The sequence below is a fragment of the Scleropages formosus genome, chromosome 7, assembly GCF_900964775.1.
Source record: "Scleropages formosus chromosome 7, fSclFor1.1, whole genome shotgun sequence".
In the NCBI taxonomy this organism is placed as follows: domain Eukaryota; kingdom Metazoa; phylum Chordata; class Actinopteri; order Osteoglossiformes; family Osteoglossidae; genus Scleropages; species Scleropages formosus.
This window is the reverse complement of record NC_041812.1, coordinates 13,511,445-13,531,777: the sequence shown is the minus strand read 5'-3', so window position 1 is coordinate 13,531,777 and position 20,333 is coordinate 13,511,445. Positions and strand designations below refer to the sequence as shown.

Genomic DNA, 20,333 nt, shown 5'->3' with positions numbered 1-20,333 from the left:
AGCTCAGATCATTGCATGTACTCACTGAGAATAAGAGTAAAATGGGGAATATTACATAGCATGTTAAATTGTTTCCTCTTTAGCTCATTTTGTGCTAACAAATCCACACCGAGATGGCTCTTCCCAAGTCAAGTCAAGGCAAGTCAGAACAGTACACAAGACTACATAAAGAGCAAATTCACAGCAGTGTGAAACAAGTGCAAGACAATAAATATACAGAACAGAACAGTAGATACACAGGACAATAAATTCACAGGACATGGGCTGTAAACTGTAAACCATTTTGTAGTGTGAAAGTAACATGCACCATGCTATATGCATTCATATTATATTCTCCAACCTTCAGTGGCGGATTTAGGCATGGGCGACATGGGCAAACGCCCAGGGCAGCATCTTACCGGGGGCAGCACGGGGTGCCCAGGGGAAAAAAAAAAAAAAGAAAAGAATGTGCGATCAGGTTTTTACTGCTTATTTGGACGTCACGTCTGCGCAGACCGTTCGGCGTATGACATCAAAGTTCTGCGGGAGCGTCTCACAAGCAGACTGCACCTCCATATGCTTTCGAATCGCTCTTGTAGTAGTTTTATATCATACGCGGCTCTGATTGTGCAGCACAGGAACATAGTCGAACACACACCTGTACTCTTAATAAGAAATACAAGAAGGACGGGCAGGGTTAGTTGACATCACCTCAGGGCATCCAATTGCAACACCTGAGGTAACATCTGCAAGGAGAGCAGGAGGGGAGGGGGAGCGAGCGAGAGAGGTTTTTTTGGGGGGAGAAGGGGGGCGCTGAGCAGGGGGTTCTCCCAGGGCATCATAGATATTTCAGCATTTCCAAGTTACTTATTAGCTACAGATATGACCAGTAACTTGGAAATGTCCTTTTATTGGGAGATGCTGTGCAGAGTCCTCTGATAGCTGTTATGTTAAAACCATGAAAAACAGAAAACTCTCAGAGGGGAGGGCTGTGGGTTGGTTTCACAGGATAATTTTTAATCTGTTACAAATCATCTCCGCACTATTGGAGCGTTTCATGCCAAGCAGGTGGAGTAAAGTTGTTAAATAAACAGGAGAAATTTGAACTGGAGTGGTATTGGTGACACAAGGTGAAGGAAGATGCACGTTCTGTTGCCAGTCCTTCTTGCCATCTTGGCATGCTTGCTTGGGGGACTGTACCTCCTGGGGGCCTTTCGCAGGCGTCGCCCCGGAGAGCCGCCGCTGGACAAAGGGCCCATGCCTTGGCTCGGACATGTGCTGGAATTCCGGAGGGACACCTCCAAGTTTCTCCAGAGGATGAAAAAGAAACATGGGGACATTTTCACTGTGCAGCTGGGAGGCTTTTACTTCACATTCATCATGGACCCCCTGTCCTTTGGAGCAGTAGTTAAGGAGTCCAGAGGAAAACTGGACTTTTTCAAGTTTGCAGAGCAGCTGGTGGCGAGGGTGTTTGGCTACATGGCCATGGAGAATGAACATAAGCACATGCAGCTGTCCAGCAACAAGCATCTGATGGGAGACGGCCTGGTGGTCATGACTCAGGCTATGATGGGAAACCTGCAGAACTTGATGCTATACAGCTTGGGCCAGGGTGACAACCAGAAGACCTGGAAGGAAGAGGCACTGTTCAACTACTGCTACAACATTTTGTTCCGGGCTGGTTACTTGACTCTCTTCGGCAACGAGGTTGCTTGCTCCTCAAAAAGTCCAGAGAAAGCTGAAGAGCTTGACAGGGTGACCTCCAATGAGCTCTTCTATAAGTTCCAGAAGTATGACAAGCTTTTCCCTGATTTGGCCTATGGGGTCTTACCCCCAAGAGAGAAGATGGAAGCTGAGAGGCTGAAGAGGTTGTTCTGGGACAAATTTTCTGTTGAGAACGTTAATAAAAGAGAGAACGTCAGTGGATGGATTTTGGAACATCAGCAGTTCAGGGAAGAGAATGGAGTGGAGAAGTCCATGCAGGACCGGTTCATGTTCCTACTGCTCTGGGCCTCACAGAGTAATACAGGCCCTACAGCCTTCTGGCTTCTTCTGTACCTCATGAAGCACCCAGAAGCTATGAGAGCTGTCCAGAAGGAGGTGGAGGAGGTGCTGAGGGCCACAGAGCAGACGGTGAAGCCAGGAGGCCCCCTCATTAACCTGACTCGTGACATGCTGCTCCAGACCCCTGTCCTTGACGGTGTTGTTGAGGAAACCTTGAGACTGACAACTGCCCCAGTTCTTACTAGAGCCGTTGTGGAGGACATGATCTTGAAGATGGCTGATGGACGCGAGTACAAAGTCCGCCAGGGTGACCGCGTCTCCCTTTTCCCCTATGTCGCTGTCCATATTGACCCAGATGTCCACCCTGATCCACTCACTTTCAAGTACGACCGCTTCCTCACACCAGAAGGGACCAGGAAAACAGACTTCTATAAGAATGGCAAGAAGGTGAAGTACTACAGCATGCCCTGGGGTGCCGGGGTGTCCATGTGTCCAGGCCGCTTCTTTGCCACCGGTGAGGTGAAGCAGTTTGTGTTTCTCATGCTGTCATACTTTGAGTTTGAGCTGACGGATCCAGAAGAGAAGATTCCATCGATTAATTGCAGGCGCTGGGGGTTCGGATCCATGCACCCAACAAGAAATGTCCAGTTCAGATACAGGTTGAGGTTCTAATTCTAAAGACAATGCCAGAACTCATGTTGAATATGGATTAATTTGTGATCATTATTTTCTTTAGTGCCACATGCAAACTTTGTTTAGGCCATTTCCCATTATGCAAAATCTTTCAAAGCACAATAAACATGTGAAATAGATATTTTGTGTTTTGTATGGTAAAAGATGTCCATGTAGCTTTTTCACTGATTGCTGAGAATTTATTAATTGCAAGTGACCTCAAAGAAACACACACACACACACACACACACACACACACACACACACACACACACACACACATTTTCAGAGCCGCTCATCCCATACGGGGCTACGGGGAACCGGAGCCTACCCGGCAACACAGGGTGTAAGGCCGGAGGGGGAGGGGACACACCCAGGACGGGACGCCAGTCCGTCGCAAGGTACCCCAAGCGGAACTCGAACCCCAGACCCACCAGACAGCAGGACTGTGGCCCAACCCACTGCGCCACCGCACCCCCCCTCAAAAAAACATTTGAAGGAAAATGCACTGAGAATAACTAAAGTCAGTTTTAATGCTAAAGTAAGTGCCTTATTAGAGCGAGATTAGTGCTTCTTGTTTCATTTGAAGAGTGCAATGCAGAGACAACCACTTGTAACACACACACACACACACACACACACACACACATTTTCAGAACCGTGTGTCCTTTACAGGGTCACGGGGAACCGGAGCCTACCCGGCAACACAGGGCGTAAGGCCGGAGGGGGAGGGGACACACCCAGGACGGGACGCCAGTCCACCGCAAGCGGGACTCGAACCCCAGACCCACCGGAGAGCAAGACTGTGGTCCAACCCACTGCGCCACCGCGCCCCCCTCACTTGTAACACATTTTAGTATATGTTCAAATTCATTGTGCCATGCAAATATTAAATTTCCTAGAATGAAAGCTTGTCAGAAATGTCCATGTTATGCAAATTCTAGCTCTAACTTCCATAGCACAACTGTATAGTAAAGGCAACTGTTGGGAAATATGTTATTATTAAATTTCATTTTTGTTATGCTCTTGAAATTAATCAGCACAACCACCCTGTCAGCATACAAGTACTGTATGTATGCTGTGCCCTTTTGATCCTAGTGTCATGTTTCCAACTGGGAAGTGAGTCGTCAGACCCAAGTGCAGAGCTGAGGCATCCTTGATTGGGGTCAAGTTGTGGTCAGGAATACAGGCGGGGGTCACCGAGGAGGGATCGTTGTTAACAGGAGAACGACCGGTACATCGCTAGAGCCGGGTTGTCATGGAAACAGCAGGGGCTGGTACCCTAACACGCACTGAAATGGGGAACAGCCAGTGAACACATGAGGCAGGGTGTTATGTGCACATTCGGACCGTGGTAAAAATCTCACCTACTACTGTGGCTTCTCTGTGCAGTAGCTTCGCAAGAACCTGCTGATATCCTGTTGGAGCTGTTTCACTTGCCCATTCGCCTGCAGATGGTACCCCGACATTAGGTTCATGGATACTCCCAGCTTCTGCCAGAACGCTTTTCGTAGCTGGGAGGTGAACTGTGGCCCCCGGTCAGACACTATGTTTTCAGGGAACCCAAAGAGGCGAAACACATCGAAAAATAAGAGCTCCACAGTTTCTAGTGCTATTGGGAGCCTGGGGAGGGGTACCAGACAGCAAGCCTTGGAAAACCTATCCACAATGGTCGTTACAGTGGTCTTACCATCCGAGGCAGGAAGGTCCACTAGGAAGTCCAAAGCGATGTGGGACCAGGGATGGTTGGGCACTGGCAGGGGTTCCAGTAGCCTGGTCGGCTTCTGGGTTGACGGCTTGGCTTGGACGCATACCCGGCACTCCTGGACACAGTCCTGGGGGTCTTTGGGTAGAGATGGCCACCAAAAGTGCTTCTGGAGGAGGGCTTGGGTTTTGCTATACCCAGGGTGCCCTGCTGTGGGATGGTCATGAGCCCACTGCAGGATGGTCGCTCGCATACTGGGGGTAGGTGCTGTTTCCCCACGGGTTTACCTCAGGGTTCTGGTTCTGTAGCTTGGGCCTGAGCGAGCTCTCGGCAGAACTTCCACTGTACCGGAGCCACGAAGCAGGTCAGAGGAAGGATGAACTTCGGGTCCTGTTTGATTGGCTCCCGTTCGTGCATGCACGAGAGGGCATCAGCCTTGGTATTTTTACTGTCAGGCCGATACGTGACGATGAAATTGAAACAGGTTAAAAAGAGAGCCTACCTGGTTTGTTGAGGGTTGAGGCGTCTCGCTGTCTGCAGGTATGTTGCGTGCCCTCGAGCCAGTGCCTCCACTCCTCGAGGGCCAGTTTTACAGCCAGAAGTTCTCTATTCCCAATGTCATAGTTTCTCTTGGCCTGGGACATCTTCTTCGAGAAGAAGACGCAAGGGTGCAACTTAGGTGGATCCCCCTGGTGTTGGGACAGTACATCTCTGACCCCGGTTTCCGAGGCATCTACTTCCACCACAAACGGCGCTTCCGGATCTGGATGGCACAGGATCGGAGCCGTCATGAACCGGGTCTTGAGGGCCTTGAAGGTGCGATGTGCCTCCTCTCTCCAGGGGAGCCTGGCTTTCTTGGTAGAGGTTAGCGCAGTCAAAGGGGCAGCCAGAGTACTAAAGGGGTGAATGAACCAGCAGTAAAAATTGGCAAACCCAAGGAAGCTCTGTAGGGCCTTTACAGTGGTTAGCCGCTGCCATTGGGGAACAGCCCTTACCTTCTCTGGGTCCATAGCCACTCCCTCTTTGCTGAGGACGAATCCCAGGAAGGATACCTGCGCCTGGTGGAATTGGCACTTCTCCCCCTTGACAAAGAGACGATGTTGCAACAGTCACTGTAGAACCTGTCGGACCAGGGCCACATGCTGTTCTTGAGATGGGGAATAGATAAGAATGTCGTCAAGATACACCAACACCCCGTGATTGACGAGGTCCCCAAGGATGTGGTTCACAAATGCCTGGAAGACACTTGGAGCATTAGCAAGACCGAAAGGCATAACTAGGTTGTAGCATGCCAGGGCAGTCTGAAGGGGGGGTGGAGTCGGGGATGGAACGACAGCAGCTGAACTTAATCAATGCCTCTATTTCTTTTCCTGCCTCGACCAGTGAGGAGAGAGAGTGACTAAGGAGCTGACACCAGAGACGACCCGAGACGTGAGAGAGAGAGAGAGAGAGAGAGAGAGAGAGAGAGAGAGAGAGCATGACCCCGATCACCCCCATGAAATAGCAATTCTCTGTAGCCCCGTTTCCCCCCCCTCCCCTTTTGTCTGTTGACCCTCAGAATGTTGACTAAACCCAGCCCTCTCTAGCAACCCTGGTGACTGTGCCGGCAGTTCTTTCTTACATAGGTATTCATAGTGGCCCAGGGTAGTGCTAAAAGCCATCTTCCACTCATCCCCCTTGCGGATTTTTACCAGGTTGTAGGCACTGCATAGGTCCAACTTGGTGAACCACTGTGCTCAGTGGACATGTTCCAGGGTGGCTGTGATGAGGGGCAAGGGATGAGAGTATTTCACGGTTATGCGGTTCAAAACACGGTAATCTATACAGGGGCGGAGGCCCCCGTCTTTCTTCTCGATAAAAAAGAACCCAGTGGCTGCCGGTGAGGTGGACGGGTGAATGATCCCAGCCACAAGGGCTTCCGAGATGTACTGTTGCATCGCCTGTTGTTCGGGTATGGAAAGCGGGTATACCCGCCCCCGAGGAGGTGTTGGTCCTGGGAGAAGGTCTAAGACACAATCCTAGGGCCGATGTGGAGGGAGCACCACTGCCTGCACCTTACTGAAAATTTCAGTCAGGTCTTGATATTCAGGGGGTATAGGTACCTGCGGGGGAGAGTCAGAACACTCGACCGAAGTGGCCCTGCATGGCAGCCTCAAACAGGTCCTCTTGCACTGCAGGCCCTAGGACACCAATTCTTCCGTCCCCCACTGGAAGACTGGGTCATGCAGGGCCAGCCAGGGAAACTCGAGGATCACCTGGTCTCGGGACCCACGATAAGGCAAAACTACAACCTCTCCTTGTGGCAGGTCACTACCCCCAGGTGGAGGGATTCAGTATGGGAGTTGACAAATCCTCAGCCCAGGGGCTGTCCATCCAGTGCACTCACCCTCATCCGGGTCTTGCATGGGCCCGTGGGCACGCAATGTGTTGTCGCGAACCCTGTGTCCATGAAACGCCCGCCCGCCCCAGAGTCCACCAATGCTTGGGTCTCCACCGAGTGCTTCCCCCAGGATATAACCACAAGAACAGTGAGACGGTTACATTGAAGCACACCACTAACCTGGGGCCTGGGGCAGATTGGGCAATCAATCAGGAGGTGCCCTGGGTTTCCGCAGTAAAGACACAAGCGGCTTCAAGAGTCTTCGCTGCCATTCTTCTGCAGTGAGGCGGCCATGCCCCGGCTGCGTGGGTCCGCGATGGGGAACATGTCACCAGAACGCGTCTCAGGTGGGGCTCGCGGTCCTGGGTGAGGTTGTCAAGTGTGACGGCAGTCTTGATAAACTGGTCCAGCATCCACCTCTTTCCCCAGAACGCGAGCTTCTTTTATAACCTGGGGTTCAGTCTGCGCCAAAAGCAGGCGAGCTGGGCAGTCCTAAATTCCGCCGCATAGTCGGCGGCCGAGTAGTCGCCTTGCTCCAGGTCCAGTAGGTGCTCGCTGGCAACCTGGTCGCAGTTCGGGAGCCCAAACACTGCCTGGAAGTGGGCTTTGAAGTCCTTGTAAGAGTCCTGGAAACAGCTCCCTCTGGCAGCGGTGGCCCAGTCCAGAGCCCGGCCCATCAGGAGGGAGATCAGGAAGGCCACATGGCTCCGGTCTGAGTGGTACACCTGTGGCAGGCTGCCGAAGACAGCCCGCACATCAGGATGGGGTGCCATCATACCTCGCCCGGGTGGCCAGGCAGGGCTCATGTTCGGGAGGTGGTGCTGGTGCGATGGCTGCTGCGGGGTTCTGGTCCTCTGGGGCCGGGCTGGCTCTTGCAATCCGCCCCTGTATCTGCAGTGCGTTCACCAGGTCCTGGAAATCGCAGGTCAGGCGGCTGAGAGCCTGTTCGTGTGCTCCCAGCAGCTCTGTCTGCGAGGGAAGCGCACGCTGGTAGTGCGCATGCTCTGCTGGGTCTGTGTTTGAGGCGGAGCCATCTGTCATGTTTCGAACTGGGAAGTGAGTCGTCAGACCCAAGTGCAGAGTTGAGGTGTCCTTGAACGGGGGCAATCCAAAAGTTGTGGTGAGGAACATGGGGAGTGTGGTGGCATAGTGGGTTTGACTGGGTCCTGCTCTGCAGTGGATCTGGAGTTTGAGTCCTGCTGGGGGTGCCCTGGGACGGACTGGCATCCCAGCCTGGATGTGTCTCTGGCCCTATGCCCTGTGTTGCTGGGTTAGGCCCCATGACCCCATATAGGACAAGCAGTTTCAGATGATGTGTGTATGGCCAGGAATACAAGCGGGGGTCACCGAGGAGCAATCATCATTAACAGGAGAATCCAAAACAGTAAGTCAAAGCATAAGCTAAAAGGTAAGGGACATGAGGAGGGAAACAGGGTACAACCCACCTTTTCCAGATCCACTTCACCTAAGATCTCTCCAGCTCATACAGGGTGTAGCTGTTCACGCATCGTAACTCCAGAAGCATCCCCAGATACAACCTTCATTCAGCCATTACTCTGGTATTGTACTGCTCATTTGTGTATCTTATAATATTTAATTTAAAAAAAAAAGTTAAAAAATAAATTAATAAAAAATTGGTGTGAATATCGGGATTTGTCTATCCTGTGTTTTATGCACCTACTTGAACAATGAACCTCGGTGCAGCAAGTGGTGGGGAACAAACTAGGTTTGCTTGAGATTTTCATGTGCGTAGCTATGTCTGCTTCTCTCAATGTAATGCATAAATTGTACTTTTACTGAGATGTACATTGCTTTGGACAAAAGCTTCTGCTAAATGAATAAATGTAAATGTAAATGTACAGGAGAAAGGGCGAGGAGTGGAAACAAGGACAGGAAGGTCAGGAGAAGAACAGAAGTCTTAGAGAGATGCAAGCGAGTAGTAAGGCTGAACGTGGTTTTCTGTTTGACTTCGCACCGCGCCTCCCTTTTATGTTCTGGTCCCCTGATCCGCAGCAGGTGTTTCTCTTTGCGCCGAGCCAGAGGGCACGACACCTAGAGATTAACAAACCAGCTTTTTAATGTTTGATAACCAGTTTTTTTGCTGTGAACAAACAGACCACGGTTGAGCAAAAACTGAAATATTTTTAAATAACTTTTTGTGTGTGCCTGAAGTGGCACAAGTAAGATGTTGCCAAGTGGGTTTCTTTTATCACCAGGTCAGCATTTAGTGCTTATAATTTAACTAAAATTGCAATAAAAAAACTACAGGGGCTAACAATTTAGGGCAGCAGTTAGTGGTCATGGTTCATTTTTCCCTACAGCTAACCCTTCACTATTGTCACGCAGAACAAAAGATGCGGGGATGGCTGGACCCAAGTGCGGGATCGTTCGGCAGTAACCAAGGGGTTTGGTCAGTTCTTGCTGTCATGGAAGGGCGATGAGTTGGTCGATCAGCGGTGAGAATGCGAGCAAGGATCCGTGGATGTAGTCAGGAGACGATGCGAATGGTCTGAAGCCAGGAAACGAAGAACTGGTGCTAGGACTGAAGGAGGTCGGGACATGAGCGAAAAAGGGGAACAGTTGTCTCAGGGACATTCTGTGAGAGTGAAGGGGCTGAGGAGGGTCTTTTAAAGGCGAATGCTCTGATTGCCGTCCGGTGCTTCATTGGCGTCGGGTGCTGTTGGTTGTGGTGTGGGCATGGACGTGGACGTTGCAACTATTGGTTCTGTCCTGCTGCAGGTGGCCAGTATCTCGTCTTGCTTGTGCTGATGAGCTTCTGCTGTGATTGATACTCCAAAAGGAACTTTGAGCCATCATTTTCTCAACATGAGGTCCATGATGTTGTTTTATAGCTGCTCTCCATATACAGTCTGCATTAAAAACAAATCCATTTCAAGCTCCTGCTCTTGTGAACACTCTTGCATTTGGAAGCTTGTATAATTTCAATACACCTTATGCTGGCATGATGCAGTTTGCCCTGAGCAAATCTTTTTTACGATACTCCACCTTCATCTCTAAGATCATCAACTCCTCGCTCTCCTCTGGCTGTTTCCCAGCTGCCTTCAAAACCGCTCTAATTTCACCTCTGTTAAAAAACACTCTCTCTGGATCCCAATCTGGTTGAAAATTACAGACCGGTCTCTCTCCTCTCCTTCCTGTCTAAAATCCTACAGTGGGTAGCCTGTGATCGCCTGTCTGATTTCCTCACCCAGAACCATCTCCTCGATGGTTATCAGTCTGGTTTCAAAATTAGTCACTCCACTGAGATGGCCCTTCTGGTGGTGTCTGATGCTCTCCAAGCCGCTAGAGCTGCCTCCCTCTCCTCGGTCCTCATCCTCCTCGATCTGTCTGCGGCATTTGACACAGTCAACCACTGGATTCTACTCTCTCCTCTCTTAACCAGCTTGGGATCAAAGGTGTGGCACTAAGATGGTTTGAGTCCTACTTATCTGACAGATCATATCAAGTGGTCTGGCAGAGCTCTCATTCTTCTCCTCTGCCTCTCTCAACCAGGGTCCCACAGGGCTTGGTATTGGGTCCTCTTCTTTTCTCGATCTACAGCTCCTCCCTTGGTCCAGTCGTAGCCATGGATTCAAATACCACTGCTATGCTGATGATACTCAGTTCTTCCTCTCCTTTTCACCTGGTGCGTCAGACATCTCCGCACGCATTGCTGCCTGCCTGTCTGACATCTCTTCATGGATGCCTGATCACCACCTCCAACTCAACCTTCCTCAAACAGAGATTCTTTACCTCCCAGCTGGCCCATCCTCCTATCACAATCTATCGATCAAACTGGACAACTCACTCACCTCGCCTATCTCCTTGGCTAAGAGTCTAGGAGTAACAATAGACTCGAGTCTGTCTTTCTCTCAGCACATCAAAGCCACAACCCGGTCCTGCAGATACATCCTGCATAATATTCGTAGGATCCATCCCCACCTCACAATTGACTCTGTCCAACTACTTGTCCAGGCAATGATGACTTCCTGTCTGGACTACTGCAACTCTCTCCCATGTGGCCTTCCTGCTACTGCCATCAAACCTCTGCAGCTTCAACAAAATGCTGCTGCATGAGTTGTGTTTGATTTGCCAAAGCGTTCCCACGTATCTCTTCTTCTCATTACTCTGCACTGGCTTCCTATAGCTGCCTGAATCAAATTCAAGACCCTGGTTATTGTCTACAAATGCATCAACAGATAAAGCCTTTTATCAGCCACTACTTCGGCATTGTATTTGCTTGCTTGTCTATCTTAATATAATTTTTTTTTTAAAAAAATGGTAGGAGGGTATCAGGATTTGTCAATCCTGTGTTTTATACACCTACTTGAACGATGAACCTCGGTGCAGCAAGTGGTAGGTAACAAACTAGGTTTACTTGAGTCACATGTCTGCAGGTATGTCTCTTTCTCTTAAGGTAATGCATAAATTGTACCTGTGCTAAGATGTATGTCGCTTTGGACGAAAGCGTCTGCTAAATGAATATATGTAACGCACCAGGTGAAAAGGAGAGGAAGAGCTGGGTATCATCAGCATAGCAGCAATATTTGAATCCATGGGAGGCTATGACCGGACTGAGGGAGAAGGTGTAGATGGATAAAAGAAGAGGACCCAATACCAAGCCCTGTGGAACACCGGTTGAGAGAGGCAGAGGAGGAGAACGAGAGCTCCGCCAGAACACTTGATAGGATCTGTCAGAGGTAGGACTCAAACCATCTTAGTGCTGCACCTTTGATCCCAAGCTGGTTAAGAGAGGAGAGTAGAAAATTCAAAACCCTGGTTACTGTGTACAAATGCATCAATAGAACTGCTCCCAGCTATTTACAAGACTTAATCAACAGCTACACCCCAGCCAGGCCCCTTCGCTCGTCTACTTCTGCTCACTTGGTGGTCCCGCACACGAAAGGTAAAGCTCGGAGGTTCTCGGTTCTGGGTCCGTTGTGGTGGAATGACCTTCCCCTGTCACTCAGAACTGCGGAAACTCTGTCTATATTCAAGAAGGGTCTGAAAACTCAACTTTTTTAGATCCACTGCACCCAAGATCTCTCCAATTCATTTACGGTGAAACTGTTCACACATCGGAACTCTATAAGCATCCCCTGATACAACCTTTATTCAGCCACTACTCTGGAAGAGGTGCTGAGGGCCACAGAGCAGACAGTGAAACCAGGGAGCCCCCTCATTAACCTGACCCTTGACATGCTCCTCCAGACCCCTGTTCTTGACAGCGCTGTTGAGGAGACCCTGCGACTGATAGTTGCCCCAGTTCTTACTAGAGCCGTTGTGGAGGACATGACCTTGAAGATGGCTGACGGACGTGAGAACAAAGTCCACCAGGGTGACCGCGTCTCCCGTTTCCCCTACATTGTTGTCCAAACTGACTGATGGGGTCTCCATGTGTCCAGGTCGCTTCTTTGCCACCAAAGCAGTTTGTGTTTCTCATGCTGTCATACTTTGAGTTTGAGCTGAAGGATCCTGAAGAGAAGATTCCATCAACTGATTGCAGGCACTGGGGGTTCGGGTCCATGCAGCCAATAAAAGATGTCCAGTTCAGGTAGAGGTTGAGGTTCTAATCCTAGGGACAATAGCAGAATTCATAATGAATATGGATTCATTTGTGATCATTACTTTCTGTAGTGCCATATGCAAACTTTGCCATGCACCCAACAAGAGATGTACAGTTCACATACAAGTTGAGGTTCAAATTATAAAAGCTATTCTTGAATGTCATTAATTGGTTTGATCCAAATGATGATTCTATCCTTCTTCATACCTCGTACTTTGTTCTGCTTTGAATTTGTTTTAAATGCTTAAATGAAAATGGAAACATTACTGGTGGGGCTCTAACAAAGGGGTTTTCAAACTTTTTAATCCCAAGGACCCCCAGATATGATGATTCCATACAGGGGACCCCCTTATCTAAAATATAAAGGCAACTATATATTTTCATGTGTAAAGACTTTTATATAATGTAAAGACATATTGCAATTCATATTACAATAAACACACATCTGAAATGTTTTGTCATTTGTGAAAATGTAAATAAGTGTTCAACCACTGTGGGGACTTATGGGGAATATAATAGGGTGCCCGTGTTTGCCAGTGGAAAAGGAAGAAAGCCTGAGGAGTGCCAAGCAGGCTGGGAAGGCTGGTGTGAGGTGCAGATCCTTGCTGAAGAGGGGTTCTTGGACCGAGAGCATTATTGCCCTGTGCGCTGTTGTTCAAATAAACATTCACAATGAATGCGGCCTGTGCATCCTTTGTCATATCTGAACCCAGAACGCTGCCCACCGCAGTATATAGCACGGCTACACTAGACAAAAACAGGACGGCACAAGATTTCATGACGCTACTCAAAATGGCGGGGAATTTAAAACGTATGAGTTGTTTATTCCAGGATGCACTGGAAGGAGGACAATCCTGTAGACGTGTGATATAGTGAATTATAAGTGTGCTCAGCCCAAGACAAGAAAGGAGACCACTGATGCTGTCTCTGGCTACAGTAGCTGCGGAGGAATCGACCCAAGTCCTGGTTTAACTGCTTTACATAGCCGTTTGCCTGGGGGTGATACCCTGAGGTAAGGCTGACTGAAACCCCCAGCTTGTGCCACAAGGCCTTCCACACTCTGGACGAGAACTGCGGGCCCCAGTTGGACACTGTCTTCCAGTACACCATAAAGGTAAAAGACATGGTGGAACAAGGTCTTTGCCGCTTCCAGTGCCACAGGGAGTCATGGCAAGGGAACTAGACAGCATGCCTTAGAGAAGCAGTCAATCAGGACCAAAATGACAGTGTTACCTTCGGAAAAGGATAGGTCGGTCAGGAATTCCACCGCCACATAGGACCATTGTCTGGAGGGCACCGGGAGTGGTTCCAACAACCCGGCGGACTTCTGGTTTCAGGTCTTGGCTTGGGTACAAGCACTGCAAGCCTCCACATATTCTTGTACATCCTTGCAGGAGGAAGGGCGTCAGAAGCTACCTTGCGCTAGGGAGAGGGCTCAGTGGTTGCCTACGTGCCGTGCGAATGGTGAGTCATACACCCACTGGAGCACCGGTGCCTTCAACCGTGCGGGTACGTATTCTATTTGGGGCGGCTTGTTGGCTGGTCCTGGCTCCCCCTGTTAGGCTATCTAGAGGTCCTGCAGGAACTGCCACTGGACAGGAGCGACGAAGCAGGTGGTCTGTAAAACTGGTTCGGGGGGCACTGTGATCGCGTCTCTGTCATAAATCCTGGACGATGCTTCTGTCTTTATGTTCTTAGTCCCGGGCAGGTATGACACTGTGAACTTGAACTGAGTTAAAAAAAAGTGCCCAGCAGGCTTAGCGAGGGGTTAAATTAGCAGACTGTCCTTAAGTATAGTGGGCCCTGTGGTCGGTCAACACTAGGAACGGGTGAGTGACCCCCTCCAGCCAATTCCGCCATTCCTCCAGGGCTAGTTTGATTGCTAGAAGTTCCCGTTTGCCTATATAATAGTTACGCTCAGCAGGCAACAGCTTACGCAAAAAAATAACACAGGGGAAGAGTTTTGGTAAATCCCTTGTCTCTGGGACAGTACCGTCCCGACTCCGACCAACGAGGCGTCAACCTCCACGACAAATAAAAGAGTGGGATCAGGATGTCGCAGAATCAGAGTGGTGGTGGTGGTGAAGTACGCTTTCAGGACTCAGAAGGCTTCTATGGCCTCAGGGGACCAGGCGAGCTGGGTTCCCTTACCCCATAGCAGGGACATGAGAGAAGCAGCCACAGAACTAAAACCCCGGATAAACCACCAGTAGAAATTAGCAGAGCGTTGCAGAGCTTTCATCCTGGCTGGCCGGGGCCAATCTACGATGGCCTGAACTTTCTTAGGGTCGATGGAAACCCCATCGGGGCTCAGGATAAACCCAAGGAAAGACATCCGTGTCTGGTGGAAAAGACATTTCTCCCCTTTTACGAACAGGTTATTGGCCAACAACCGCTACAGCACCAGCCAAACATGCTGCTCCCAAGTTTTGGAGTAGATCAAATCTTGTCTAGGAAGACCAGCAAACATCTGTTCACCAAATCCCCCAATACATCACTGACAAAGGCCTGAAAAACCAAGGGCACTTTCGGAAGACCAAAAGGTATGACTGTGTATTCATGGTGACCCAGGGAAGTGCTAAATGCTCTTTTCCACTCGACTCCTTCCCTTATCCAGATGAGAATGTATGTGCTTCGCAGGTCCACTTTCGTGAATATCTATGCACCATGGACCTGCTCCAGTGCTGCCATGATGAGGGGCAAGGGATGTGGATACTTAACAATGACCTCATTTAGACCCCTATAATCAATACAGGAACGCAATTCCCCATCCTTTTTCCCGATAAAGAAGAACCCAGCTGAGACTGGTGAGGTTGAGGGCCGAATAATGCTAGAGGCCTAGGCCTCTGCGACACAGTCTTCCATGGCTTTCTGCTCTGGAAGCAACAACAGATAAATCTTGCCCCAAGGTAGGGAGGTCCCCCTCAGGGGATCTATTGTACAACTCCACAGCCAATGCAGGGGCAGGGTGGAAGCCTGGCTTTTACAAAAGATCTCCATGAGGTCATGGTACTCCTCTGGTACCTCAGGGGGGCTTAGCCGCATCCAGACTTTCTAAGAGGGTGGCTCTGCATGGAAGGGACAAACAGATCTCGAGGCACTCCGGTTTCCGGGGCACTGCCTTGTGGACAAAAATATTCAGGACAAGGCAATACTCTCAAGTCGGGGACAAGCATGGTTTAATGCGAGGTGCAAACAGGGTCCAAGGGCAGAATCCGAAGATGTAGTCTATGACAAAAAAGTGAGGTTCAAGGCCATTGGAAGCAGGGACAAGGAGACGGGTGAAGGAACAAGAAGCAAAGAACTCGGAGGAGGCCAGGTAAGGTGCTGAGGGATCGCTGTGGAAACTGGATGGATGGTTGTCTCTAAGAGATTCCACAATGGGGAAGGAGCTAGGGATGGTTTTTATAGATGAATGCTTGATTGCTGGCAGGTGCTTAATCGGAGTCAGGTGCTGCTGGTTGCGGTGCGTGTGTGGTCGTGACACAAATTTTTTAATTGTGAGCCATTCTTGGGACAAGACATCAAAATGCAGGGTTTCTACAGATTAAACTTTAACCTTCTGCATAGTAATTTTTTATCATTAAATATACAGGATTAAGACTGATTCCTATTTAATGCCCCTTCTTGCTGTCGTCCAAGTTGCAGATGTTTTGTGTCAATAGGACAAAATTCTATGATTTTTATTACCATATGCAAGCTTTGTTAAGGCTGTTTCCTATTTTGTAAAATCCCATCGTACAAAATTCTGGAAAAGCTTTAAAAGTACATATGAAGTATACATTTTGGTGTTTTGCATGGTAAAAAACCAATGTATATGTAGCTTTGGCATTGACTCTTTACAATTTATTAATTGCAGGTGAATTCAAATGAATATTTTAAGAAAAATTTACTGAGAATAATTAAATAGTCAGCTTTAATGGTAAAGTGAGTGCCTTATTGAAGAGTGAGATTAGTACTTCTTGTTTCATTTGTAAAGTACAGCACAGAAATGAGTACTTGTAACACATATTACATTTGCCCCTCCAGACTTGCGAATTTGACATTTGCAGTTTCAGTTATTTGTGAGTTAGCAGTGAATACTTAAGTGGGAATATTTTTGGAGCAGGCAACATGTAAGCCAAATATATAAACAATTATGAAAATGCTTTCTATCACATGAACTCATATAAATATAAATATTAGTGTTATTTAATATTTGTTAGTGCAAGTGCATACTATATCTTCCATATCAAAATCCCCCCCCCCCCCCCTCCCCGACAGCTAACAAGGATATCTTTGACTATTGGTTCTGTTCCGACTGAGGGTGGCCAGTGTCTTGTCATGCTTGTGCTGGTGGACTTCTGCTGTGACTGATACCCCCAAAAGGGAATCTGAGCCATCATTTTCTCAATATGAGGTCCATTGTGTTGTTTTATAGCTACTCTCTTCCTCCAGTTTGCATTAAAAAGAAATCCATTTCAAGCACCTGCTCTTGCAAACACTCTTGCCTTTGGAAACTTATACAATTTCTGTACATCTTATGCTGGCATGATGTAGTTTTCCCTGAGCAGATCTTCATTAAGTTGCTTTGGGTAAATGAGGATCCTCTTTTCTTTCAGATTGATTGCTATAACACTGTTGCTGGTCAACTACATTTACATCTATTCACTTAGCAGATGCTTTTCTCCAAAGCAACTTACAATGGATACTGTGTAATGTTACTAGCACACACACCTTATTCACCAAGGTGACTTACACTGCTAAATACACTACTTACAAAGGGGCACTCATCCATACATCAGTGAAACACACTCTCTCTCTGTCACTCACACACTATGAGGGAACCTGAACAGCATGTCTTTGGACTGTGGGAGGAAACCGGAGCACTCGGAGAAAACCCACACAGACACAGGGAGAGCATGCAAACTCCACACAGACTGAGCAGGGATCAAACCCACGTTCTCTCACACCACCCAGGTGCTGTGAGACAGCAGTGCCACTCGCTGTGCCACCGTGTTGCCCTTTTTTTAAACCGCAGTTCTTCACTTTATTTACATTTAACTACTCTAGGGGGTGCGGTGGCGCAGTGGGTTGGACCGCAGTCCTGCTCTCCGGTGGGTCTGGGGTTCGAGTCCCGCTTGGGGTGCCTTGTGATGGACTGGCGTCCCGTCCTGGGTGTGTCCCCTTCCCCCTCCGGCCTTACGCCCTGTGTTGCCGGGTAGGCTCCGGTTCCCCGTGACCCCGTACGGGACAAGCGGTTCTGAAAATGTGTGTGTGTGTGTGTGTGTGTACTCTACAGGCTCTGTCAGATGGCAGTATCAGTGTGTCCCTCTGCCCTGTACTCTCCGTTGTCTCAGGGTGAGTGAGATTTCACAACTAGAGAGCGGTGGTTCAGGGCTTTAAATCTTGCTGGTCTTGTTTGTGCTCAGGAGTTTTTGTTAGGAGAGCAGTGGAGGATGTAACACTTATATTGTTTGTCCTTAACTTTTGCGCACAACTTGTTTATGCTACATGCTGCATATTTTAGGGCTCAGTTGCTTTTCAAAAGAGGTTTTCAAACAGTCACTGGAAACAAAGATATTAGGTACTTCAAGAACATCGTTATCTCACTGTCACGTCCCCCGCAGCCGGCACATCGGCGACACCTGCCGTTTCCTAATGGGAACGGCAATAAAGAGGGAAGCCGAGGAAGCCCAGACGCGGAACCTTGTTTTACCTCCCCTCCTAGTTTCCCTTCGAGCCATGCTTTAGCGAACCTACTCCGACATCGACCTTTTACCTGTGTGTTCCTGACCAGGTTCTTTGCCTAACCTTTTGTACTACGTTTGCTGATCGCCTGACCCACGCCTGTCCCTCGACTTTGCTTTTTGGATTCTGATTTGGCTTCATTAAACATTGGTGTACGAGAACTCTGCACTTGAGTCCGTCCTCGCTACGCGCAACCATGACATTCACGCTCCACTTGGTATTCTTCAAGCTATGAAAGTTTTGGGTAACGCAATTGCAGTACAGGAATTTTCAGCATAAAAGATTATCTAACCACTACAAAGAAAGAACCTTACGAAATGGTGTTTGGGAAACTCTGATCTTCAGAAAGAGGCTGGCCGGGAGGCTCAGGCGAACTGTGCTATTTCGAAAGCATCAAATGAACACAAAGAGTGGGAGGAGCTTTGCAACTGTGTAGGCATAAAGAGTCTGAACTGGAGCTTAGACTGGTTTTAGTGACACAAGGTGAAGGAAGATGCACATTCTGTTGCCAGTCCTTCTTGCCATCTTGGCATGCTTGCTTGGGGGACTGTACCTCCTGGGGGCCTTTCGCAGGCGTCGCCCCGGAGAGCCGCCGCTGGACAAAGGGCCCATGCCTTGGCTCGGACATGTGCTGGAATTCCGGAGGGACACCTCCAAGTTTCTCCAGAGGATGAAAAAGAAACATGGGGACATTTTCACTGTGCAGCTGGGAGGCTTTTACTTCACATTCATCATGGACCCCCTGTCCTTTGGAGCAGTAGTTAAGGAGTCCAGAGGAAAACTGGACTTTTCCAAGTTTGCAAAGCAGCTGGTGGCGAGGGTGTTTGGCTACATGACCACGCAGAATGAACATAAGCACATGCAGCTGTCCAGCAACAAGCATCTGATGGGAGACGGCCTGGTGGTCATGACTCAGGCTATGATGGGAAACCTGCAGAACTTGATGCTATACAGCTTGGGCCAGGGTGACAACCAGAAGACCTGGAAGGAAGAGGCACTGTTCAACTACTGCTACAACATTTTGTTCCGGGCTGGTTACTTGACTCTCTTCGGCAACGAGGTTGCTTGCTCCTCAAAAAGTCCAGAGAAAGCTGAAGAGCTTGACAGGGTGACCTCCAATGAGCTCTTCTATAAGTTCCAGAAGTATGACAAGCTTTTCCCTGATTTGGCCTATGGGGTCTTACCCCCAAGAGAGAAGATGGAAGCTGAGAGGCTGAAGAGGTTGTTCTGGGACAAATTTTCTGTTGAGAACGTTAATAAAAGAGAGAACGTCAGTGGATGGATTTTGGAACATCAGCAGTTCAGGGAAGAGAATGGAGTGGAGAAGTCCATGCAGGACCGGTTCATGTTCGTACTCCTCTGGGCCTCACAGAGTAATACAGGCCCTACAGCCTTCTGGCTTCTTCTGTACCTCATGAAGCACCCAGAAGCTATGAGAGCTGTCCAGAAGGAGGTGGAGGAGGTGCTGAGGGCCACAGAGCAGACGGTGAAGCCAGGAGGCCCCCTCATTAACCTGACTCGTGACATGCTGCTCCAGACCCCTGTCCTTGACGGTGTTGTTGAGGAAACCTTGAGACTGACAACTGCCCCAGTTCTTACTAGAGCCGTTGTGGAGGACATGATCTTGAAGATGGCTGATGGACGCGAGTACAAAGTCCGCCAGGGTGACCGCGTCTCCCTTTTCCCCTATGTCGCTGTCCATATTGACCCAGATGTCCACCCTGATCCACTCACTTTCAAGTACGACCGCTTCCTCACACCAGAAGGGACCAGGAAAACAGACTTCTATAAGAATGGCAAGAAGGTGAAGTACTACAGCATGCCCTGGGGGGCCGGGGTGTCCATGTGTCCAGGCCGCTTCTTTGCCACCGGTGAGGTGAAGCAGTTTGTGTTTCTCATGCTGTCATACTTTGAGTTTGAGCTGACGGATCCAGAAGAGAAGATTCCATCGATTAATTGCAGGCGCTGGGGGTTCGGATCCATGCACCCAACAAGAAATGTCCAGTTCAGATACAGGTTGAGGTTCTAATTATAAAAGATATTCTTGAATGCTGGTAATTAGTTTGATCACAATGATGATTCTATCCTTCTTCATCCCTCATACTTTGTTTTGCTTTGAATTTGTTTCTAATGCTTTATGCTAATAAATGCTTTAATTAAAATGCAAATGCTCCCTGCAGGTTTAACTTTTCATCTACCAGTGCCTTGATACTATGAAAAAAAGTACCACTTTCAGTTAATGTAAATATTTTTCAGTTTTTCAGATATACAAAAAAACACTACAGAAGCTACAGAAA

The 20,333-nt window shown here is 48.8% G+C and overlaps 2 protein-coding genes across 2 annotated transcripts; both read left to right on the top strand.

Moving 5' to 3' along the window:
* Positions 1-1,096: 1,096 nt before the first annotated feature.
* Positions 1,097-20,204, top strand: LOC114910986 (5-beta-cholestane-3-alpha,7-alpha-diol 12-alpha-hydroxylase-like). The gene is made up of 2 exons (XM_029253808.1): positions 1,097-2,648; positions 20,059-20,204. The coding sequence occupies exons 1-2, from the start codon at positions 1,120-1,122 to the stop codon at positions 20,063-20,065; spliced, it is 1,536 nt and encodes a 511-aa protein (XP_029109641.1). The 5' UTR covers positions 1,097-1,119; the 3' UTR covers positions 20,066-20,204.
* On the top strand, positions 18,491-20,204 carry LOC108937621 (5-beta-cholestane-3-alpha,7-alpha-diol 12-alpha-hydroxylase-like). Its single transcript, XM_018757647.2, has one exon. It carries the CDS (start codon positions 18,530-18,532, stop codon positions 20,063-20,065), a length of 1,536 nt encoding a protein of 511 aa, XP_018613163.2. The 5' UTR covers positions 18,491-18,529; the 3' UTR covers positions 20,066-20,204.
* Positions 20,205-20,333: the final 129 nt, after the last annotated feature.

Excerpts from the sequence above, each read along its gene's own strand:
- LOC114910986 (XM_029253808.1), top strand. The coding sequence starts at position 1,120 with ATGCACGTTCTGTTGCCAGTCCTTCTTGCCATCTTGGCATGCTTGCTT.
- LOC108937621 (XM_018757647.2), top strand. The coding sequence starts at position 18,530 with ATGCACATTCTGTTGCCAGTCCTTCTTGCCATCTTGGCATGCTTGCTT.